Raw genomic sequence first — 26,636 nt, forward strand, 5'->3', positions numbered from 1 at the left:
ATGAAAAGCCTGCGACCCCATGGACAGTAGCCTACCACGCTCCTCCATCCATGGGATTTTCCAGGCAAGAGTTGCCACATCCTTCTCCAGAGGATCTTCCCAACCCAAGGATCGAACCTGGGTCTCCCGCATTGTAGGCAGACACTTTACCGTCTGAGCCACCAGGGAAGTCCTAAAGACGATCCAGCATAACCAAAATAATATTTTTTAAAAATCAAAGAGATTTAAGACACAGCAGAAATCAAAAACCCCAAAACAGAAATGAAGAATGCTTTGATAGACTCATTAGTAGACCAAATAGACTCAGCTAAGGAAACAACTTCTGAGCTTGAAGATATGTCAAAAGAAACTTCCAATACTGAAAAGTAAAGAGAAAAAAAAGATAAAGATGCAGGGAAAAACAAAATATCCAAGAACTGTTAAATAACAACGTAAGTATAATATGTACATAATGAGAATATCAGAAAGATAAGAAAGAAACAGGAAAAAATATGTAAAGTAGTAACGACAATTTGCCCCAAATTAATGTCAGACACCAAACCACAGACAAGGATGCGCAGAGAACACCAACCAGGAAAAGTGCCAAGGAAACAAAATAAAACCTAAATAGGCTTTTCATATTCAAATGTGAGAAAAATCAAAGAAAAAGAAAAAAACCTCTTAAGAAGCCACAATTTAAAAAAAAGCAAAATTAAGAATTAGATCCTACTTCTCCTCAGAAAGCATGGAAGCAAAAAGATACTGGAGTGAAATATTTATAGTGAAAAGAAAGAAAAAACCTAAAATTTTATATTCTGCAAAGGTATCCTTCAAAAGTGAGAGAAATAGACTTGCTCAAACACAGATGAGGGAATCTGTTGCCAGTAGATCTGCCCTTCAAAAAATGTTAAAAGAAATTATTCAAAGAGAAGAAAAACAAGATAGCTCTGAAACTCAGATCTACATAAAGAAAGAACATTAGAAACAGAATAAGTGAAAGTAATATAAAAACTTTTTATTTTTCTGATTTTTAATTGAACTGATAACATTTTGTTCACAGTAATATTAGCAACAATGTACTAAATGATTATGGAGCTTATATGTAAGCGAAAGACAACAATACAAAGGACTAGAGCGGAAGAATTAGAATACTTCGCTGTTACAAGATATTTGCACTGCCAATGAAGCTCTACCACATTATTTGACAGTATACCAGAATTAGTTGTATATTGCAAACTCTAGAGCTGAAAGTTTTTTAAAAAAGTATAATTGACAAGGTAAGAAAAGAGAGTAAAGGGAATCAAGCATAATGCTCAATTAAAACCATAAAAGGGGACTTGCCTTATAGTCTAGTGGTTAAGAATCTGCTTACCAATAGAGGGGACATGGGTTCTATCCCTTGTCTGGGAAGATCACATATACCATAGGGCAACTAATTAAGCCTGTGAGCCACAACTACTGAGCCAACTCACCAAAACCACTGAAGCCTGCTCATTCCAGAGCCCAAGTGCCACAACTACTGAAGCCCGCAGCAGCTACTGAAGCCTGCATGCCTGAGTGCCTGTGCTCTGCAGCAAGAGAAGTCCCCACACGAGAAGCCTGAGGACTGCAACTGGGAAGTAGCACCCACTCATAGAACCTGGAAGTTTGGCTGTGCACAGCAATGACAACACGGTGCAGCCATAAATTAATAAGCAAGAAAAAAACCTTAAAAGGCAGAAAAAGAGTAGAAGACAAAAATATGAACAAAGAACAAGGGCAATATAGCAATAAGTATGGCAGATATTAATCCAGTAATCTCCTTAAATGCCAATGGTCTAAGTAAGCACTCCAATAAAGAGATTGTCATACTGAATGAAAAAGCAATACCATATTGTAGATTTTCTGTAAGAAATTCACTTTAAAAACAAAGATATATTCAGAGTGAAAGTAAACAGATGGAGAAAGAGGTACCAAGGTAACAAGGATCAAGAGAAAGCCCTTAAAGGGGCATTTGGGCTTCCCAGTAAAAGTGAAACTCACTCAGTCGTATCCGAATCTTTGTGATCCCATGGACTATACACAGTCCACAGAATTCTCCAAGCCAGACTACTGGAGTGGGTAGCCTTTCCCTTCTCCAGGGGATCTTCCCAACCCAGGGATCGAACTCAGGTTTCCTGCATTGCAGGTGGATTCTTTACCAACTGAGCTGCCAATTTCAGAGAGATTTATGAGCAAAAAATTTCACTGGGGATAGAGAAAAGCATTATGTAACAATTATGGTCTCAATTCTCCAACAAGACATAACAATCCTTAATGTGTATGTACCTAACAACAGAGCATCAAACTAGTTGAGGCAAAAACCCATAGGAACTACAAGGAGAAATAGATGAATTCACTATCACAGTTGAAAACACTTCACTATATCTATCAGAAATGGACAGCTTCAGCCTTAAGAAAATTGGAAAAAGACACACCTGAACCCAATACTACCATTAATCACATGGATAAAACTGACATATATATAGCACTTTACCCAACAACTGAAGAATATACCTTCTTCTCAAGATCCCTTGGAGTATTCATTAAGAGGGCCTATATCGTGAACCAGCAAACACACTTTAACAAATTTAAAAGAGGATAAAAGAAATGTCCTCAGACCACAATGAGATCTACACTCAGTAATAGAAAGACAGCTGGAAAATCCCCAAATACTCGGAGATTAAATAACACACTTCTAAATACATGGTTCGAAGATGAAATTTTAAGACAAAAATATTTTGAACTAAATGAAAACAAAAGTACAATTTACTAAAATCTGTGGGATTCAGATAAAGCAGTGCTTAAAGGGGTATTTGGGCTTCCCAGGTGGCTCAGATGGTAAAATATCTGGCTGCAATGCAGGAGATGATCCCTGGGTTGGGGATAATCCCCTGGAAAAGGGAATGGCAACCCACTACAGTATTCTTGCCTGGAGAATTCCATAGACAGAGGAGCCTGGCAGTTTACAGTCCATGAGGTTGCAAAGAGTTGGACATGACTGAGTGACTGATACTAACTAAAGGAAAATTTATAGGACTAAATGAAATGCATATATTGGAAAAGAGGAAAGATTTAAAACCAAAAATCTACGCTTTCAATTTAGGAAACCAGAAAAAGAAGAGCAAATTAAATGCAAAGTAAGCAGATATTATAAAACTTAGCAATCAACAAAACTTAAATTACAAGTCAAGAGAGAAAAAAAATCAACAAAATCAAAACCTGGTTCTTCAAAAAGATCCAAATTGATAAATCTCTAGCTGTGCTAACTAAGAAGATACAAATCACTAGTACAAAAGATGAAAGAAGACATCAGTACTGATTCCACATACAAAATATATATATGAGGTAAACTACAAAACTGTGATCAAAGAAATTAAAGAACCATTTAAATGGATAAATATTCCATGCTCATGGACAGGAAGACTCAATATCATCAAGATGTCAGCTCTTCCCCACTTGATCCATAGGTTTTAAACGCAATCCCAATCAAATTCCTAGCAAGTTATTTTGAGGATATCAACAAACTAATTCTAGAGGCAAAAAGACACAACCAACAGGATACTGAAGTTGAAAAACAAAACTGGAGGACATTATCGGACTTGATACAGCTACATTAATTATGACAGTGTAAAAGAATTGGTGAAAGAATGAACAGATCAAAAAAAAAAAAAAAAACCAGAATAGAAAGCCCATAAGAGATCCTCCATAAATACAGTCAACTGTCCTTTGACAAATGAACAAAGGTAATACACACGAAGACAGTGTTTTCAACGAATGGTGCTGGAACAACTGGACTGCTACATGCAGAAAAGTGAATTTAGACACAGACCTTACATCCATCACAAAAATGAACTCGTAACAGATCATATACCTGAATGTAAAATTAAAAACTATAAAATATAAAATCCCTGAAAGGTAGTAATAGGAGAAAATCTAGATAACCTTGGTTATGTTGAACACATTTTAGATACTGAGTCTGCCAAAAAGTTCATTCAGTTTTCCTATAAGATGGCTGTGGTAGTGCTTAGCTGTCTTTAACTTCATTTGAAACAATTCTGTTAGACTGTATTGTGACCGTTGTCATCTCAGTGTGCATTAAAAAAAAAAAAAAAAAAAAAACTTATCAAAATTGGTGAAATTTTGTGTAGCCATTTCCAGTCATTTTAATACTGAAGACAGAAGAAAACTTTATTATTTCAAGAAAACACAACTGATTTGTGCAGTGTATGGAGAAGGTGCTGTGACTTATCAGAGAGACCAGTTGAAGTTGATAGCCATTAAACCCAGACATTAACTGAGAAAGATCAATGTTATACCACGTGGGAGACAGCCAACATACTCAAAACATCCAAATCAAGTGCTGAAAATCATGTGCACCAGTTTGGTTTATGTTAATCACTTTGGTATTTGGGTTTCACATAAGTGGGAAAAACCTTATTTTATTAAAAAAACATATATATTTTTGGCTGTGCTGGGTCTTTGCTGTTGCCCATCAGCTTTCTCTAGTTGCAGCAAATGGGGGCTACTCTCTAGTTGCAGTGCCAAGGGCTTCTCATTGTGGGGGCTTCTCTTCCTGCAGAGCACAGGCTCGAGGCATGTGGGCTTCAGTAGTTGTGGCACAACAGGCTTAGGTGTCCTGCAACATGTGCGATCTTCTCAGACCAGGGACCAAACCCGTGTCCACTGCAACGGCAGGTGGATTCCTGATCACTAGATCACCAGGGAAGCCCCATGAAGAAACGGTATTTCTGCAAGCAATTCTACTTAAACGTAATGAAAACATTCTGTTTTTAAAACAAACTGTGATGAGTGATGAAAAGTACACTGAATAATAATTGGAAGAGATTGTGGGACAAGCAAAAGGAACCACCACACCAAAGGCTGGTCTTCATCCAAAGATTATATAGTATATATGGTGGGATTTGGAAGGGAGTCCTCTATTATGAGCTCCTTCTAGAAAATCAAACAATTCCGACAAGCACTGCTCCCAATTAGACCATCTGACAAAAAGTATCTAGAATTAGTCAACAGAAAACACATAATCTTTTCATCAGGATAACACAAGATCGCATGTTTCTTTGATGATCAGGCAAAAACTGTAACAGCTTTGCTGGGAACTTCTGATTCATACACCATTTCACCAGACACTGCACCTTCAAAATTCCATTTATTTCAGTCTTTACAAAATTCTCTTAATGGAAACAATTTCAAATCCCTGGAAGACTGTAAAAAGCACCTGGAACAGTTCTTTGCTCAAGAAGATATAAAGCTTTGGGAAGAAGGAATTATGAAGTTGCCTTAAAAAAATTACAGAAGGTAATGGAACAAAAAACAATATGTCGTCCAATAAAGTTCTTGAAGAAAATGAAAAAAGTGTCTTTTATTTTTACTTTAAAACCAAAGGAACATTTTGGCCAACCCAATACAATGCCAAAGGCACAATCCATGAAAAAAATAACTGATAAGTCAGACAATTAAAATTTAAAACTTCTGCTCTATGAAAGACAATGTCAAGATGCTAAGAAAATATTTGTGAAAGACACATCTGATAAAGTATTGTTATCTATAATATATACAACTTTTAAAATTCTGCAACAAGAAAACAAACTAATTATAAACATCCTTTAAAAAATGAACCGAAAACCTTAATATACACCTCATTAAAGAAGACAGAGATGGCAAATAAACACATGAAAAGATGCTCTGTATCATAAGTCATCAGAGAAATACAGGCTCAAAACAATGAGACACCACTAATACACCTATTAGAATGGTGAAACTGACAACAGCAAACTCTGGAGAGGATGTGAAGCAACTGGAATTCTCATTCAAAGCTGATGGAAATGGAAATTTGGCAGTTTCTAACAAAACTCTTACCATATGACCCAGAAATTATGCTCCCTGACACTTACCCAAAGGAGGTGAAAATTTATATCCATATAAAAGCCTACATATGGATGTTCATAGGACTTTTATTCATAAGTGCCAAAACTTGGAAGCAATCAACAAGACATCCTTCAGTAGGTGAATGGATAAACACTTGGTACTATATCCAGACAACAGATTATTCAGTACTGAAAGAAAAAAGAGCCATCAAGCCATGAAAAGACATGGAGGAAACTTAAATCCATAATACTAACCTGGTAAGTTTACATATTTATGACTCCAACTATATGATATTCTGGAAAAGTCAAAAACTATGGAGACAATGAAAGGTCAGACAATAAAAGGTTAAGGCGGAGGCAGGGATGAATAGCTGCAGCAAAGAGGGATTTTAGGGCCGTGAAGCCACTCTGTGTGATACTCCAAGGGAGGATTCGTGTCATTACTTGTCAAGACCCACAGAGCACACATCACCAAGAGTGAACACTGCAGTGAACTATAGACTCAGGGTGATGATGTGTCACTGCAACAGACGCATTTATTTAACAAAAGTACAAGTGGCTGTGGGCTGCTGCTGCTGGGAAACACTGAAGAGACGGGATATATGAGGAACCATTGTACCTGTGGCTCAATTTTGCTATGACTTGAAATTGCTCTACAAAAATAGTCTATTTTTAAAAAATTCTTTATAAAAAAGAGGTACTAGACTTATTCTTTGACCATCAACACTGGGCTAGATTAACAAGAGGTAAGTGATGCCTTCAAAACTGAGATAAAATTACTTCAAAGCTTGAATTCTGTAATCAGATAAATTACCAACTGGCATTTACATTCACGTATGGGCTCAAAATTTTACAGCTTAAACAAATCTCTCAAAATTATTGGAAGATACTCCAGAAATTGAGAGAAAAGCCCTGTAGACACGGAGGACTCAAGAAACCACGTCAGAAGTCCAACACAATCCTGAGAAGCAGGCTAAGGGACCCATACAGATGGGAGCAAGAGACAAGGGACGCAAAAAGGTTTTCTCCAAGAAGCTGATGCCATACAACAGCACGTAAGATAAATTAGTCATAACATAGACAAAAGTTACTATCTCTGACATTAAAAGACTTTCAGAAAGCAGAGAAGAAAAAATGGGTGAGATAAGAACAGAAAAAGGTCAGAGAGGCCTTTAAAACTACAGCGATACCATTCCTCATCCATCAGATGGGAAAACCCTACACTGCTGGTGACACACACCACTGGCAAGGCTGTAAGAAACACTGACAGACTGCCTGCTACTAGGAACGTGAAGCGGTACAAAGCCCACACAGGGGAAGGTGACGGTATATTACGTAACTACGTATATACTTGAGATCTGATTCAGTGCTACCTCAAGAAATCTATCCCAATGACAGTGGTAAGACAAATGGGCAAGGCTATTCACTGCAGTTATTATTTCCAGTAGCAGGAGAGTAGAAGCAACACAAACGTCCAAATAAATGACTACTCTACAAACTAACTTCATACTTCTACACAATGGGATACTACTCAGTTGTAAAGAACCATGAGCCATTTCTCTATATATTGCTAAGAAGAGGTCACAACTACATACTGTTCAGGGGAAAAGGCAAGTAACAGAAGAACAGGTAGGTACGTATATACTTACTGGGCACTAAGATTAGTTTGTTATTGACAATGGCTTCATATCACCCATCTGAGGATCACAGATTTTCCAGTGGAAAACAGAACAAGACCCTTCACTAGGTAGCTACAGTTACATCTATTTGTTGACTGAAGTGAGGAAAAACAAGCATAATTTACAAAATAAACTGTTCTATGATTCACCTAACAGTACAGTCACTTGAATCGTCCCAAACAATAACAGGCAAGAAAAACTATATACACTCAAACTGTTTTAACAAGCTCATCCAGACAAGTTCCAAAATAAACAGCATTTTTTTTTAAATTTACTTTTACTGTATTATTTACTTATTTTTGGCTGCCCAGGCTTTCTCTAGTTGCAGTGCAGACTTCTCACTGCAGCAGCTTTTCTTGTTGTGGAGCACAGGCTCAATAGTGGTGGCACACGGGTTTGATCGCCCCTTAGCATGTGGGATGTTCCCGTGTCTCCTGCATTGACAGGCGGATTCTTTATTATTGAGCCACCAAGGAAGCCCTTTTTATGTGCATTTTTGAAAATTGTTATTAAAGACAATTTCAGTAAATCTGAGAACCGAAAAGAATATGAATGAATCACTATACATTACACCTGTAGCTTTCTAACAATCAACTCATCCACTGTCTATTCATGAAACTTTTAAAGATGTACACGCTTTAGCTAGGCAAGAGTACACACTAAGAAACAAAGGCACAGCAACCAAGAAAAAGGAGAATCTAACATATAAAAGAGGAAAAAGAAACTCCAAGGATGACAATGTTGTATCAGATCGAGAGAATAATCAACAGAATAGAAAATGACAGAAGGTGCTAGAAAAAGACTCTCTTAAGAAAAACAAGGACAGATGGATTATCTATTACATTCGGCATGCAGGAAATTACATTGAGAGGAGTTTCATAAAGCTGTTAGAGGTTCTAGAAGACTCCAACTTGCAAAGAAACTTAAACAAATAGAAAAAAATTAAGCAATCACAAAACTCCAAGAAAAACATAATGTACCAAAAAAAAGTAACCATACTGCATTACTTGGCTCAAATGTTCAATATTTATGTAGTAATCATGACAGAAACAATAAATACATTTTTAGCCAAAGCTTTTTTAGAAGTTTCAAGAAGTAGTAAAACTGTCAAGATCACATAATGCTATACGTAAGTTCAGTTCAGTTCAGTTGCTCAGTCGTGTCCGACTCTTTGCAACCTCATGAATTGCAACACACCAGGCCTCCCTATCCATCACCAACTCCCAGAATTCACTCAAACTCACGCCCATCAAGTTGGTGATGCCACCCAGCCATCTCATTCTCTGTCGTCCCCTTCTCCTCCTGCCCCGAATCCCTCCCAGCATCAGTCTTTTACAATGAGTCAACCCTTCGCATGAGGTGGCCAAAGTATTGGAGTTTCAGCTTTAGCATCAGTCCTTCCAAAGAACACCCAGGACTGATCTCCTTTAGAGTAGACTGGTTGGCTCTCCTTGCAGTCCAAGGGACTCTCAAGAGTCTTCTCCAACACCACTGTTCAAAAGCATCAATTCTTCAGCGCTCAGCTTTCTTCACATAAAAAATCCTAAAAGATGCTATCAGAAAACTACTAGAGCTCATCAGTGAATTTGATAAAGTTGCTGGATATAAAATTAATATACAGAAATCATTTGTATTTCTGTATACTAACAATGAAGTATCAGAAAGAGAGATTAAGGAAACAAGTTCATTTATCACTGCATCAAAAAGACTCTAAGGACTTCACTGGGGTTCAGTGGCTAAGAGTCCATGCTCCCAATGCAGAGGGCCTGCATTCAATCCCTGCTCATGGAACTAGATCCATATGCTGCAAATAAGGGTTCACATGCCACAATTAAAAGATCTCCTATGCTGCAATGAAGATCGAAGATCCTGTGGGCCACATCTAAGACCTGGTGCAGCCAAATATTCACTGTTGTTTCTGTTCAGTCGCTAAGTCATGTCTGACTCTTTGTGACCCCAAGGACGGCAGCACACCAGGCCCCCAGTCGTTCACCGTCTCCAGGAATTTGCTCAGATTTATATCCATTGAGTTGGTGATGCTATCTAACTATCTCACCTCTGTCGCCCCCTTCTCCTCGTGTCCTCAATCTTTTCCAGCATCAGGGTCTTTTCCAATGAGTCTGCTCTTCACAACAGGTAGGCAAAGTACTAGAGCTTCAGCATCAAGCCTTCCAATGAATATTCAGGGTTGACCTCCTTTAGGATTGACCACTTTCACTTCCTTGCAGTCCAAGGGACTCTCAAGAGTCTTCTCCAGCACCATAATTAAAAAACATCAATTCTTTGTCACTCAGCCTTCTTTATGGTCCAATTCTCAGATCCACACATAACTACTGGAGAAACCATAGCTTAACTAGACAGACTTTTGTCAGCAAAGCGATGTCTCTGATTTTGAATATACTGTCTAGGGTTGTCATAGCTTTTCTTCCAAGGAGCAAGTGTCTTTTAATTTTGTGGCTGTAGTCACTGTCCGTGTTGATTTTGGAACCCAAAAAAATAAAGTCTGTCATTGCTTACACTTTCCCCCATCTATTTGCCATGAAGTGAGGGGACTGGATACCACCTTGGTTTCTTGAGTATCGAGTTTTAAGCCGGCTTTTTTACTCTTCTCTTTCACTCTCACCAAGAAGCTCTTTAGTTGCTCTTCACTTTCTGCCATTAGAGTGGTATCATCTACATACCTGAGGTTGTTGATATTTCTCTCGGCAATCTTGACTCCAGCTTGTGAGTTATCCAGCCCAGCATTTCACATGATGTACTCTGCATAGAAGTTAAATAAACAGGGTGACAATATACAGCTTGTCATATTCCTTTCCCAATTTGGAACCAGTCAGTTGTTCCATGTCCCACTCTAATTGTTGCTTCTTGACCTGCATACAGGTTTCTCAGGAGACAAGTAAGGTAGTCTGGTATTCTTATCTCTTTAAGAATTTTCCACAGTTTGTTGTGATCCACAAAGTCAAAGGCTTTAGCATAGTCAATGATGCAGAAGTAAATGATTTTCTGGAATTCCCTGGCTTTCTCTATGATCCAACAAATGTTGGCAATCTGATCTCTAGTTCCTCTGCCTTTTTTTAAACCAGTCTGTACATTCGGAAGTTCTTGGTTCACAAACTCCTGAAGCCTCGCTTGAAGGATTTTGGGCATAACCTTGCTAGCAAGTGAAATAAGTACAATTCTACAGTAATTTGAACACTCTTTGGCACTGCCTTTCTTTGAAACTGGAATGAAAACTGACCTTTTCCAGTGCTGTGACCATTGCTGAGTTTTCCAAATTTGCTGACGTATTAAGTGCAGCACTTTAACAGCCTCATCTTCTAGGACTGTAAATAGCTCAGCTGGAATTCTACCACCTCTCCACTAGCTTTGTTGGTAGTAAATGCTAAGACCCACTTGACTTCACACTCCAGGATTTCTGACTCTAGGTGAGTGACCACAAAATCATGGTTATTCAAGTCATTAAGACCTTTTCTGTATAGTTCTGTGTATTCTTGCCACCCTTCTTACTCTGCTTCTGATAGGTCCTTACCATTTCTGTCCTTTATCATGCCCCTCCTTACATGAAATATTCCCTTGATATCTCCAGTTGTCTTGAAGAGATCTCTAGTTACACAAGCCTCTTCACCACGAGAAGGCTGTGATCCATGAACAGGAGCCAAATTAATAAATAAATATCAAAAAATAATAATAAAGCGTTAAGAAAGATAATTTATCTATAAATAAAGCCTAAGGAAGCAGAATACCAGAACTTCAAAAACTATAAAACATTGATGAAAAGAAACTGATGATATACTGTGTTCTTGGAATGGAAGAACCAATAATGTTAAAATAGCCATACTACCCAAAGCAATCTACTGTCAATGCAATTCCTTTCAAATTATCAATGGTATTTTTCATAGAACTAGAACAAAAAATTTTATTTGTATGGAAACACAAAAGAATCCAAATAGCCAGAACAATCTTGAGAAAGAACACAATGAGGAATCATGCTCCCTGACTTCAGATTATACTACAGAGTCACAGTAATCAAACAGTATGATACTGGCACAAAAACAGACATAGAGATCAATGGACAGGATAGAAAGCCTAGAAATAAACTCACACACTTTGAGTTTCTGAGTGGCAAGAATATACAATTGAGAGTTTGTGGGGAGGCAAGAACATACAATAGAGAAAAGACAGTCTTCTCAGTTAGTACTGCTGGGAAAACTGGACAGCTACATGTAAACGGATGAAATTAGAACATTCTCTTAACACCATATACAAAAATAAACTCAAAAGGAATTAGACTTAAATGTAAGACTGGGTATTATAAAACTCCTAGAGGAAACAGAACACTCCGACATAAATCACAGCAATATTTGGGGAGGTGGGGGGAGCGGGTGGGGGCGGGGCAGCTGGCTCTGTCTTTTACGGTAATGGAAATAAAAGCAAAAATTTTACAAATGGTATCTAATTAAACTTTAAAAATTTTTGTACAGCAAAGAAAACCATAACAAAGCAAAAAGTCAATCTACAGACTGGGAGAAAATATTTGCAAATGATGCTACCAACAGAGATTAATTTTCAAAATATACAAACTTCATACAGCTTAGTATCAAAAAACAAACAACCCAATCAAAAAAGGACAGAAGATCTAAACAGACATTTCTCCAAAGATGACACACAGATGGGTAACAGGCATATGAAAATAAGCTCAACATTGCTAATTATTAAAGAAATGCAAATCAAAAGTACAAACAATGAGGTATCTGACTGACAGACACGAGTCAGAATGGCTGTCTTTAAAAAGTCAATAAACAATAAATGCTACACAGAGTGTGGTACTCTTCTACACGGCTGGAGAACGTAAGGTGGTACAGCTACTATGGAGAACAGTACAGAGGTTCCATAAAAACTAAACACAGAGCTACCATATGACGCTGGAATCCATGCATCCCCATGTTCATAACAGCACTAATTACAACAGCTAAGACCTAGAAGTAACCATCAACAGATGAATGGATAAAGATGTGGTATACATATACAATAGACTATTACTCAGCCATAAAAACAGATGAAATAATGGCACTGCAGCTACTATAGAGACCTAGAGATTATAATATTAACTGCAGTCAAGGAAAACTATCACATGCTATCACCTACATACGAAATTTTAAAAAATAATACAAATGAACTTATTTACAAAACAGAAATAGACTCACAGACACAGAAGACAAACTTATAGTTACCAGAAGAGATATAATGGGGGGAGGGGATAAATTAGGAGTTTCTGATTAACATAAACACATTATCATATATAGAACAGGTAAACAAGGACCTACCATATAGTGGAGGGAACAATACTCAATATCTTGTAATATCCTATCATGGAAAAGAATCTGAAAAACAGACATGTATATGCAGGTGGAGCTAGTGGTAAAGAACCTGCCTGCCAATGCAGGAGATGTAAGAGATGCAGGTTCAATCTCTGGGTCAGGAACCCGCTGCAGTATTCTTGCCTGGAAACTCCCAGGGACAGAGGAACCTCGTGGGCTACAGTCTACAGAGCTGCAAAGAGTTGGATACGACTGAAGCAACTTAGCAGCAGTAGCGGCAGCACATATACAACTGAATCACTTTGCTGTGTACCTGAAACTAACTCAACATCGCAAATTAGCTGTATTTCAATAAAAAAATTAAATAGATTTCATTTAAAAAAAACAAAAAGGCTAATGAGAGAAGAAGATGTTATGTGAAAAAGAATCCTCAACAGGTTTCAATATCTAATAAAGAAAAATTTGTATATTCATTATTTACAAATACTGAAGGCAAAACTCAAAATGAACAGAATGCCTACTTTTTGATAAAAGTCTTTGGCACTATTTGACATTTCACTCGTGAATTTCTATTGATTGGTAAATGGAAAAATCGAGGTTTTAAAAACATCTGAATATAGTAAAAACAGTTGTTAATCTGAGTATTAAGGCAATGGCACCCCACTCCAGTACTCTTGCCTGGAAAATCCCATGGACAGAGGAGCCTGGAAGGCTGCAGTCCATGGGGTCGCTAAGAGCCGGACACGACTGAGCGACTTCACTTTCACTTTTCACTTTCATACATTGGAGAAGGAAATGGCAACCCACTCCAGTGTTCTTCCCTGGAGAATCCCAGGGATGGGGGAGCCTGGTAGGCTGCCGTCTATGGGGTCGCACAGAGTTGGACATGACTGAAGCGACTTAGCAGCAGCAGCAGCAGCAGGCACATCCGTCTATTATTACCATTCCCTGTACTTATCAGTATGATTAAAATGTCATAAAAGGAGAAAATTTATATTTGATAAACTAGTAAAAATGGAGGCTAATTCTATGGGGGGAAAACATGAAAAATTTTATCAGGTAAAAGGACTTGCGGCTTAACATCATTAGATATATATATAAACTACCACTTTAGAAACCAATTAAAATTCAACGTAATTATACAAATAAATCTAAGTTATTTAAAAAACAGAAATCCCTATTATGGTGAACTATGTATACAGAGATAATGCAAATATTCAATTTTCAAATTTTTATTGATTACACATGCCCTAATGACAAACACTGTCAGGTATTAGGATTTGCCCACTGTGGTGGTTTTAAAACATGACCATAATTCTCTGACACTTCTCCTATAGAGCAGAGTACATGCACACTCCCTTGAACCTGAGCAGACCTTTGAGACTGCATCAATGAACAAAATGCAACAAAAGTGAACCCATATAACTTTCAAGACCCCCAATAGAAGACACCATGCTTCTGTGCCTGTTTCTCTTCAGGTACTTGCTCTGGGAGCCTTAAGTAATAAGTCCAGATATCCAATGGCCCACAGTGGAAGAGAAATATCCTAGGAGCCCTATACACTGAAGGCTCCCCGCTTCAGTTTTGAGATGGCACCAGACTAAGGGCACATCTGAGCCACCATAGCAACTCTGGAATGTCTATCTAGGTTTCTTGATGCATGAAAATAAGAAACCCCCTTTCTAGGTGAATTTTATTTGTTAATGGGCACATTTGTTACTGATATAAAGATTTAAAAGTAACAGAGCCTCCATTTATGTTAACAGGAAAAATGATTAAAATAATTTTATAAATAATACTGATCAAAGGGATCATTGATCTAAGAGTATAATACATAACAGTGAAAAATAAATGACCCCAGGATCTTACACATTAAAATATTAAACAATAGGCCAACCGGAATTTACAGAGTACCCACTCTGTCTCTAGTGCTATGCCACATGCTCTAAGAAATTATCAAAGGATAAGAAAATATAAGATCAAAGTACTGGCTAGGATTAGATAATCTCTCCCTTAACAGTAACATCTCCTGGTTTAGCTCCTTCAATTACTTATACCATACTACACATCACTTTAATCAGTTCTCTCTCCTAACTAAGAATATGACTTTAAATCAATGAAGAAAATAGGAGTGATGAATTCAGAATGGTGTGCCTAAAAAGACTTGGGGTACAATTACTATTTCAAGCTACAGAAACATGCGGGGTTCACCAATCAACAAAAACTTTTGTTGACAGCAATTTTTGAAACAAATGAGATGAAATAAACATTTTGTTAAAATAGTATGATCAACAAAAACAATGCTTTTTGCAGAGCAGCTAGGCATATAGCTAAGCACCTCACACACAAAAACACATTTATTTCTTCATAATAACCCCAGTAGATACATAACAGTACTACTGTTTAGATAAGGAAAAACAAGGCTTAAGAAGATACAGAAGGCACCAATGTTTACACAGCTAGTAAAAGAGCAGGACAGGACTTCCCTGGTGGTGCAGTGGATAAGAATCTGCCTGCCAATGCCGGGGACACAAGTTTGATCCCTGGTCTGAGAAGATTCCACATGTCGCAGAGCAATTTAAGCCTGTGTGCAACTTGAACCTGTGCTCTAGAGCCCACATGCGGCAACTGAACCTGCACTCTAGAGCCCGCATGTGGCAACTGAACCTGAGCTCTAGAGCCCACATGTGGCAACTGAACCTGCACTCTAGAGCCCGCATGTGGCAACTGAACCTGAGCTCTAGAGCCCACATGTGGCAACTGAACCTGCGCTCTAGAGCCCACATGTGGCAACTGAACCTGCACTCTAGAGCCCGCATGTGGCAACTGCTGAAGCCAATGTGTCTAAGCTTGTGCTCTGCACCAAGAAGTCACGGCAATGCACCACAAAGAGCAGCCCCTGCTAGGAGAAACTAGAGAACCTGTACGCGTAACAGAGACCTAGTGTAAACAAAAATAAATAAACAAATTATTAAAAAATTAAGAAGTAAAGAAATAAAAAAAGAGCAGGATAGAACTGATGAGAGAGTTGGAATGAGAATAGTAAACCCTCAGCTGACTTACACTCCAGTCTGTCACCATGACTGCAAGTTAATCTTATCGACAAATGTAACAGTTGAATCAATGTTTACAAGAGAGGCACTAAAATCAAAGAGATAAAAGCAACTTAAAATCTTAATCCCTGTGGCTCCTCTACAAAGGAATTACAAACTCCATAGCGAATAAATATAATAAATTCTAAACCACACAGCAACCATTTTAAGATTACTAGTAATTTTGCTAGCTGAATTCTCAGATTCACTTATATTTGACAGATGTTTTCAATATTCAAATGTATTTCTGGAATGGAGAAAAATAAAAGTCCAAAAGAGAACACTGAGCTTCCCTGATGGCTCAGTGGTAAAGAATCTGCCTACCAACACAGGAGACACAAGTTGGATCCCTGGGTCAGGAAGATCCCTAAAGGAAAAAAATGGCAACCCACTCCAGTATTCTTGCCTGGGAAATCCCCTGGACAGAGGAGTCTGCAGGGCTACAGTCCATAGGGTCGAAAAAGAATCAGACACAACTTAGTGAAAAAACAACAACAACAAAAGAATGTATTTATTACTTACCCATTTTATTCTGTAGCCTGTAAGATTTTTACCTTTTAGTTTTCTAGGGTAGACAAAAACCATGCAAAGTCTAAACTTCTAGTATCAGCTGTATGCCACAAAAATAAGAATTTCTATTAAATATTCATTTCATTTCCATACATCACATTCCAGTTCCTTCAAGTAAATACACAAAAAGCTGAGTTTACCTTTTTTCCTATTAAACACTCTAAATCTCACTAAATCTAATACTCATCTAGTCATCTCACTTTCACTTCTTTCAAAAACCAATGATAAAACCTTTACTTACTAGAAACCTCTTAAGTATTTACAATTCACTTGCTAAATTTACTGGACATCCATAACTTACTGCAAAAGACCACAGGAAAAATTAATATGATTTCCTACCTTTCACAAACCTAAACCTGTGTTTTTCACATGTATAAAATACTAGAAATCACACAAAGCTTTAAGCACAGCAAACCACTAGGAATTACATGAGAGCATTCCCCATTTTTACAACCGCTTCAAATTTATTGCACTAAAGCAAGTGTGGAAGTGCACTGCCTACCTGCATCAGCTCTGGACCGCTGGCCAGGTGTCTTTCCGAATGGGGTCTTCATTCATCTGTATTTAGGTGAGCAGCACAGCTGCTGGACTAGGGTGAAAATCCAACACGCTCCAATTTGAAACTTCACAGACTTTCAATGTTCTTGTTAATCCATCATCCCAAGCGCTTTTTTTTTTAAACAAGTTCAGCAAAAATACGTGAAATCTTAAGTACTCTGTAAAACAGTGAAATAACAGTTCATTACTAGAGCATCACACAAGAGCAAACTTCTCCAAGTAAGCCATCAAACATGACATTATTTTAAATGTAACATCAGTGAAAATGCATTTTGCCCAGAAGCAATTAACTTTAATTTCTCAGTCCTTGGTGCCAAGGACTGCACAGAGAAGCAAGAGAAAATAAAGTACTAGACCCTTCAACAAAGAAAAGGGTAGTTTCTTGGCGGTCAATTGAACATAATACAGCCTTGGGCTTCCCTGTATCCCAATCCATTTTGCGGGCACAAGTCAGAAAAGGGTAGACACTGGTATGTCAAAGAAGATTTAGACTGGCACAGCCCATCTTCTTGACGGGACACAAAAAGACCCAGCAAGACCAGGAGTAAGAAACAGGTGCAGCAGGTACACAGTGGAACAACTCCTGGAGGATGAGGCAACACTGGAATCCGCTTCAAGCCTGAGCCACTGCTGGGTGGAAGGTCGGTGAACCAAGATAAGGGATTACAGTCAGTAAGACTTAGCAGTTCCCTTTCTGCTCCCAAGATTCCAGAACCAGAGGGAAAGATCCAGTAACTCTGGAGGAGCCTTAAAGCAATTTTCATTCATTCCCAGGCAAAAAGTTAAATCATCTTATAAAAATGGTTTATCCTTTAAACCAAATTTGGGTCCAGTTTACAGTCCATGTAGTAAAACATCTATGGAAACATATTCTCATAAAACACAAAAATATCCACCACAAATTTCAGTTCACAAACTGAACCACCTGACTACATTCAGTTCTCATGTATTAGTTACCTATCTACAACTTATAGCCATGTGTTCACAGGTTTAAGAACTAAAGGGAATGCATTTTCTAGAGACTAAAACGTAACATAATAGTTAAAATAATTTAAAAAGTTTAAATAACAAGGGGAAAAGGAATCATTTTAACTGGTAAAAAATTCTTAACTACACAAATAAAACTTCAGAAAACTTCAAGGGAAATTTAAAATCAAATGGACTATATAATTCAATGAATATTCAGAACGACTACTGTTTGAAGCTAAGGTAGAAAGGGAGAGACACTACACAAGTAAGTAAGCAAAGGGGATAGTATCTCAAGTGGCAGTAAGTTATAGGGCATCCCTCAGAGATATGGCGGGTTCAGTTCCAGACTACCACAACAAAGCGATTATTGTCAATTGTCAACTACAAACTGGTTTTTGCCAAGGGCGTTTGCCATCTGCCTCTGTGGAGACTGAACACTGGGCTGCTGCAGCTGTTGACCTTCAACACCCCCTGAGGGAGTTCAGGGTAGAGAATAAGGCACTCTGCTCCACAGAATCTGGTAGACAGGTCTTTAGACAGTTGGATATTTTCAAGAACTGATTTCATTACTCCAATCTTTGCATCTCCTCATATCTAGAAAAGCACTAAATCCCTTCATGAAGACATCAGCTCCTCATGACTAGCAGAAAACCTCTTATTAGGTTAAGAGCTTGATCGCACTGAACTCCCCCTTCACAAAATCTTTATATTCACTTTCCCTCACTACCTCTTTGGAGCAGTCTCTCAGAGCTGTATGAGATGCTGTCTCCCTGGCTGCAGTCCTCATTCTGTCCCAAATAAAACTTAACTCACAACTCTCATGTTGTTTTTTAAGTTGACACAATAAAATGAGTCACATGAATTTTTTGGTTTCCAATGCATATAAAAGTTATGTTCACATTATACTGTTGTCTATTAAGTATGCAGTAGCATCATACCTGAAGAAAACTACGTACATATCTTGATTTTAAAAGATTCTATTGCTAAAAAAGCTAACCATCATCTGCCAATGCCAGGTTGCCACAAACCTTCAATAAAACGAGGTATGCCTATAATGAAAAAAAAACTGGAAGCAGTATTACCAAGTCCATGCTCATTCTGCTCGCCGCACAACAGGCAGTGAATCCAAGAGACAAGGTGTAGAGACAAGCTGGCTGACCAAGGAGACGGCAGACTAACGTCTCAAAATAACCATCCTGTCTGGGTCTGGATGCCAGGTTCTTTTATAGAACCCAAGAGAGAAGCAATGAAGAACCACAGTCAAAAGGCAGAATAGAGAGGGAGGCAGTGAGGAAGTAAAGTAAAAAGGGTTTTCAGTCTTGCAAATATCTCCGGGAATGGCCAAGCCTCTGGAAAGAATGTGTAAATCTTTTCTTTGCAGCCATTCACAGATGGGCAGGGTCAGATTATCCATGAGCTGAGCAAGGCATTTTAGTTTAACAGGCAAACAATAAAGTTTGTGGAAGTGATGGAATTCCAGCAGAGCTATTTAAAATCCTAAAAGATGATGCTAGTGAAGTGCTGCACTCAATATGTCAGCAAATCTGGAAAACCCAGCAGTGGCCACAGGACTGGAAAAGGTCAATCCTCATCCCAATTCCCAAGAAGGGCAGTACTAAAGAATGGTCAAACAGGACAATTGCACTCATCTCCCATTCTAGCAAGGTTACGTTCAAAATCCTCCAAGCTAAGCTTCAGCGTTACGTGAACCAAGAACTTCCAGATGTTCAACCTGGGTTTAGGAAAAAGAAGAGGAATCAGAGATCAAATCGCCAACATTTGCTGGATCATAGAGAAAGCAAGGGAATTCCAGAAAAACATCTGCCTCTGTTTCACTGACTGCACTAAAGCCTTTGACTGTGTGGTTCACAGCAATCTGTGGAAAACTCTTAAAGAGATGGGAATACCAGACCATTACCTGTCTCCTGAGAAATCTGTATGCAGGTCAAGAAGCAAGTTAGAACCCTGTATGGAACAACTGACTGGTTCAGGATTGAGAAAGGAATACAAGGCTGTTATTGTCACTCTGTTTATTTAACTTATATGCAAAGCACACGATGAGAAATGCTGGGCCGAATGACTCACAAGCTAGTCCAGGAGAAACATCAAAACTTCAGATATGCAGACAATCCCACTCTAACTGAAGAGAAACTAAAGAGCTTCTTGATGAGGGTGAAGGTAGGAGAGTGAAAAGGCCAGCTTAAAACTCAGTATCAAAAAAAAACAAGGATCATGCATTTGGTCCCATCACTTCATGGCAAATAGAAGGGGAAAAGGTATAAGCAGTGACAGATTTCCTCTTCTTGGGCTCTAAAATCACAGATGGTGACTGCAGCCATGAAATTAGAAGACCGCTGCTTCTAAGCAGGAAAGCTATGACAAACTTAGTGTGATAAAAAGCAAGGACTTCATTTTGCCGACTAAAGTCTATATAATCAAGGCTATGGTCTTTCCAGTAGTCACGTATGGATGTTAGAGCTGGACATTAAAGGAGAGCAAAGAAGAACTGATGCTTTTGAAATGTGATGCTGGAGGAGACTCATGAGAGTACCCTGGAGAGCAAGGAGATCAAACCAGTCAGTCTTAAAGGAAATCAACCCTGAATACTCTTTGGAAGGACTGAAGATGAAGCTCCAATACTTTGGTCACCTAATGCAAAGAGCTGGGCTACTTCCCCAGTGGCTCAGTGGTAAAGATTCTGCCTGCAGTACAAGGGCTGCAGGTGACATGGGTTCAATCACTGGGCTGGATGAGCCCTTGGAGAAGGGCATGGCAACACACTCCAGTATTCTTGTCGGAGAACCCATGGAACAGAGGAGCCTGGCAGGTTACAGTCCATGGGGTCACAGAGTTGGACACAAATGAAGCGACTTTGCACACACGCACAATGCAAAACAGCTAACTCATTGGCAAAGACCCTCATGCTGGGAAAGATGGAAGGAAGAAGGAGAAGAGGGAGACAGAGGATGAGATGGCTGGATGGCATCAAGGATTCAATGGGCCTGAACTTGGGCAAACTCTGGGAGATGATGAGAAACAGGAAAGCCTAGTGTGCTGCAGTTCATGTGGTCACGAACAGTACTTAGCGTACTTAGCGACTGAACAAGAGGCAGAGAGGCAGGGTCCTTTGAGGCAGGCCATTAAGTAAGATTTGAAAGGCAAAATGGTTGTCTGAGAAGGCCTTACAAATAGCTGTGAAAAGAAGAGAGGAGAAAAGGAGAGATATATCCATTTGAATGCACAGTTCCAAAGAATAGCAAGGAGAGATAAGAAAGCCTTCCTCAGTGATTTCTGCAAAGAAATAAAGGAAAACAATAGAATGGGAAAGACTAGAGATCTCTTCAAGAATATTAGAGATACCAAAGGAACATTTCATGCAAAGACGGACTCAATAAAGGACAGAAGTGGCATGGACCTAACAGAAGCAGAAGATATTAAGAAGAGGTGGCAAGAATACACAGAAGAATGTACAAAATGTACAAAAAAGATCTTCACAACCCAGATAATCATGATGGTGTGATCACTCACCTAGAGCCAGACATCCTGGAATGTGAAGTCAAGTGGGCCTTAGGAAGCATCACTATGAACAAAGCTAGTGGAGGTGATGGAATTCCAGTAAAGCTATTTCAAATCCTGCAAGATGATGCTGTGAAAGTGCTGCACTCAATATGCTAGCTAATTTGGAAAATTTAGCAGTGGCCACACGACTGGAAAAGGTCAGTTTTCATTCCAATCCCTAAGAAAGGCAAGGCCAAAGAATGCTCAAACTACCGCACAACTGCACTCATCTCACACACTAGCAAAGTAATGCTCAAAATTCTCCAAGCCAGGCTTCAACAGTATGTGAACCATGAACTTCCAGATGTTCAAGCTGGATTTAGAAGGCAGAAGAACCAGGAATCAAATTGCCAACATCCGCGTGAACCATGAACTTCCAGATGTTCAAGCTGGATTTAGAAAATGCAGAGGAACCAGGGATCAAATTGCCAACATCCGCTGGATCATCGAAAAAGCAAGAGAGTTTCCCAAAAACACCTATTTCTGCTTTATTGACTATGCCAAAGATTTTGACTGTGTGGATCACAACAAACTGTGGAAAATTCTTCAAGAGATGGGAATACCAGACCATCTGACCTGTCTCCTGAGAAATCTGTATGCAGGCCAAGCAGCAACAGTTGTAACTGGACATGGAACAACAGACTGGTTCCAAATCAGGAAAGGAGAATGTCAAGGCTGTATATTGTCACCCAGCTTATTTAACTTATATGCAGTGTACGTCATGAAGAGAGTTCATCCAGAGTTCATCTGGGCTGGATGAAGCACAAGCTGGAATCAAGATTGCTGGGAGAAATATCAATAACCTCAGATAGGCAGATGACACCACCCTTATGGCAGAAAGCGAAGAACTAAATAGCCTCTTGATGAAAGTGAAAGAGGTGAGTGAGAAAGTTGGCTTAAAGCTCAACATTCAGAAAACAAAGATCCCATCCCATCACTTCATGGCAAATAGATGTGCAAACAATAGAAACAGTGAAAGCCTTTACTTTGGGGGGCTCCAAAATCACTGCATATGATGACTCCATCATATGCAGATGAAATTAAAAGACGCTTGCTCCTTGGAAGAAAAGTTATAACCAACCTAGACAGCATGTTAAATAGCAGAGACATTACTTTGCCAACAAAGGTCCGTCTAGTCAAAGCTATGGTTTTTCCAATAGTCATGTATGGATGTGAGAGTTGGACTATAAAGAAAGCTGAGAACCAAAGAACTGATGCTTTTGAAATGTGCTGTTGGAGAAGATGTCTTGAGAGTCCCTTGGACAGCAAGGAGATCCAACCAGTCCATCCTAAAGGAGATCAATCCTGAGTATTCACTGGAAGAATTGATGCTGAAGCTAAAACTCCAATACTTTGGCCACCTGATGCAAAGAACTGACTCATTTGAAAAGACCCTGATGCTGGGAAAGATTGAAGGCAGGAGAAGGGGACGACAGAGGATGAGATGTTTGGATGGCATCACCAACTCAATGGGACATGAGTCTGAGTAGGCTCTGGGAGTTGGTGATGAACAGGGAGGCCTGGCGTGCTGCAGTCCATTGGGTCGCAGAGAGTTGGACACGACTGAGCGACTGAACTGAACTGAACGACTAAACTGAACTGAACTGATTAAGTAAGATCACAATAACAGCAACAAAAAGCAAGTTGAAGAAACAGGTCCAACATGGAGTCAGAATTGGCTGGTCTCTGTAGAAGCAGCAGCACCTTCTCTAAAGGTGACTTTTTCCCCACGCAAGGTTCCCAAGCTGTTCCTAGGGGCTCTCCCACATTGAGCTGAGGAAATCAGTCTAGGTGTCATGACAACAAAGATAGACATCCACCTTTCCCAAGAGTCCACCCAACAGCCATGCAAGCCTTGCACAGCTCTACCTCTTTCACACCAGAAATCTCAGCTTCCACATTCAACTCTTCCCACGCTGCTGTAGCTTTCCCTACTGGAACCCTACAGCCCATAACCTCCAATTGTCCAAACCTCTCCACTGCCTTCTGAAAGGCAGTCCCCGCCATCCAGTAGCTCCCTCCAAAGTGGTCGTTTGTGTTCTCCACTATCTTTACCCCCACACCCTAATGTGGAGGCATGTGCCACAGCACTCACTAGTAATAAAAGGCCTCCCTTTTTCTTCAAAAGAATTGATGCTTTTGAACTGTGGTGCTGGAGAAGGCTCTTCAGAATCCTGTGGACTGCAAGGAGATCAAACCAGTCAATCATAAAGGAAATCAGTCCTGAGTATTCATTGGAAGGACTGATGCTGAAGCTGAAACTCCAATACTTTGGCCACCTAATGCAAAGGGTCCACTCATTAGAAGACGCTGATGCTGGTAAAGATTGAAGGCAGGAGGAAAAGGGGATGACAGAGGATGAGATGGTTGGATGGCATCACCAACTCGATGTATATGAGTTTGGACAAGTTCCGGGAGTTAGTGATGGACAGGGAAGCCTGGTGTGCCGCAGTCCACGGGGTCCCAAAGAGTTGGACGCAACAGAGCAACTAAACTGAACTTTTTGTTTCAGACCTCTATCTACCCATTAACCCTCTAGTCATCTGCACATATTTTTGAAAATCTGGTTCCTGGTTTGCTTGTTTTCCATTACATTTTTGGCAACATAGGATCCTTTGAACAACATGCCCCCTTGGTTCTAACTTCAATCTACCCAACTCCAGCCAACCATCTCCACAGTCACAACCTCAACCTTCTCATTACCAATCACTCCAAGACCTCTGGAATCTTTATTTTAAGCATCTCACACTCAAAACAACCTCTAGTCACTGCACTTTTCTTACACCAGCCATCCTACTCCCAACAATTACTTTATGCAACCACTACCTCCAAACTACGGCTTGATTTTTATCTCCTTGGGTACTAACCGCCCTCATTACTCAGCTTAGATTCCACAGATGGTCAATTGCATAGTGACTCCCTTGCTTGCCTCTGGCACTTTCTGCCAAAACCAACTTCTTATTTACTACAGCCACAATTTGAGCCATTAAACATGGCTGAAAAACTTCAAACTTATAATCTTATATCTCAAGTGAGCTTTTGACAATACCATGCCCATCCTCAGCAGGTAAGCGTCCTTTTTGCTAGTCAGATGGAAGCAAACAAAAGAGAACTACTCATTTTCCTACTGCTGCTGCTGCTGCTGCTAAGTCACTTCAGTCGTGTCTGACTCTGTGTGACCCCATAGACGGCAGCCCACCAGGCTCCCCCATCCCTGGGATTCTCCAGGCAAGAACACTGGAGTGGGTTGCCATTTCCTTCTCCAATGCATGAAAGGGAAAAGTGAAAGTGAAGACACTCAGTCGTGTCCCATTCTTCGCAACCCCATGGTCCGCAGCCTACCAGGCTCCTCCATCCATGGGATTTTCCAGGAAAGAGTACTGGAGTGGGGAGCCATTGCCTTCTCCACTACCAAATTTATTAGCTGACCGGTACCTTCTACTATAGTAAGAGACGAACTGTTTCAATTCAACCCTTTCATATGTTTTGCAAATCCCATCTTCTGTATCAATTTCCCTTACCACTAAAATATTATCAACAGCACCTAACAAAGGATGTAGTATTTTCCAATTTTAAAAACATCTCACAACTCTGTTCCTTTTCTGACATTCTTTACAAAGCTACTTCAAAGACTGAAGAATATTTTAACCTCCACAAGTACCAATGTTCCCTAACTTAATAAATCAACTTGGTTCTGTAACATAAAAAATTTGGCTACTGATGATCTAAAGGCACCCTTCTCACTAGCAGATATAAGCTTGTCTTTGTATGATTTTCTATTGCTTACCACTGAATTAAAATTTTCAGGTTAAACTTGTTACAATACTTTCACAGAAAGTAAAACAGAAAGATTGAAGAGTTGCAGCAGGAAAGGATACAGGAGCTTTTTTAATAATACAAAAGTCCTTCCCCATTTTTGAGTTCCAATTACTATTCCAAACTGCCTGATTTTATCTTAGAAATGATATAGCAAAATCTCATTTCTAAGATAGCAGGAGTCACAATTTTTTTCAAATATCACAGAAAATGTTATCAAGTGAAGCTTAATTTGATGGCCATAAAAAAGATAGCCCTGTATTCAGGATTAAACCCAGCAGACTGCTAACCCCATGAGGCGAAAGGCTTCTAGAGAATAATGTTGCATAGTACCAAAGAATCACCCCAAATTACCCGCTGATTATGAACGGTGGTTGACAGTGGAGGGACCAAACCATTCAACACCACTAATTATGAGCCAACTACACTTCAGAGTCTTCCAGACATGATGTAATGCAAAGCACACCATGCACTAGAGCAGGTAAGAAGCTTCTACAAGACAAATGGGTCATATTCTATAAAAGTTCAATGTCATAAGAAAAAAAGGTAGACATACTGATCTAGATTAAGGGACTAAAAGCAGACAAGTAAATCCTAAATGAATGGTTTGGAGGGGGAAAAGCTGTAGAAGACACTGAGGACAAATGGGGAAATTTAAATAGGGACTATATAATAGATAACACATTACGACATTATCATTAACCTTTAAAAGCACGATGACATTATAGTCATGCACAAGAATACACTTATTTTTAGGAAACGCATACTGAAATTTCTACAGGTAGGGTGACATAATGTCTGCAAGTGAATTTCAAACAGTTCAGGGAAAGAAAGCAATACATACAACAAACAATCAAGTGAAAATGACAAAATATTAATTTCTGAATCAAAACAAAGAACATACTAATGTTATTCTCCAAATTCCTACGTCAATTTAAATTAAAAAAATAAAATTTTTCGTAATAAAACTTGGAGAAAAGATGATCTTGGATTTCCCTTTGCTAAATCCATCTGTATTAAATATAGCTAGCTATCCAGGTATGCAATTTTGCTAGACCACTTTTAAAATGTCATTAATTTAGTTTTAGAGCTCAAAATTCTTCGATAATCATCTCAAAGGTTGTTTGTCCCCAAGCACATGCTATGTCTCACACACTGATATACATCTAACAACTCAGACTCTACACAGCC

At 39.1% G+C, this 26,636-nt stretch overlaps 1 protein-coding gene across 4 annotated transcripts in view; it reads right to left on the minus strand.

Moving 5' to 3' along the window:
- The window catches only part of SPIN1 (spindlin 1), an 81,717-nt gene that overhangs the window by 31,257 nt on the left and 23,824 nt on the right, over nt 1-26,636 (minus strand). For 3 of the 4 annotated variants that reach the window (XM_086315669.1, XM_086315671.1, XM_086315670.1), the window contains exon 2: nt 17,047-17,260. In XM_086315669.1, coding sequence (XP_086171795.1) covers nt 17,047-17,098 — 52 coding nt within the window. In that variant the 5' untranslated portion in view covers nt 17,099-17,260. Of the gene's footprint in view, nt 1-10,245; nt 10,325-17,046; nt 17,261-26,636 lie in introns of all 4 variants that reach the window. The other variant, XM_086315668.1, reaches the window with a different exon arrangement.

The sequence above is a fragment of the Bos grunniens genome, chromosome 8 (assembly GCF_055505025.1).
Source record: "Bos grunniens cultivar Pamir isolate PY7600 chromosome 8, Bosgru_T2T1.0, whole genome shotgun sequence".
Taxonomy (NCBI): domain Eukaryota; kingdom Metazoa; phylum Chordata; class Mammalia; order Artiodactyla; family Bovidae; genus Bos; species Bos grunniens.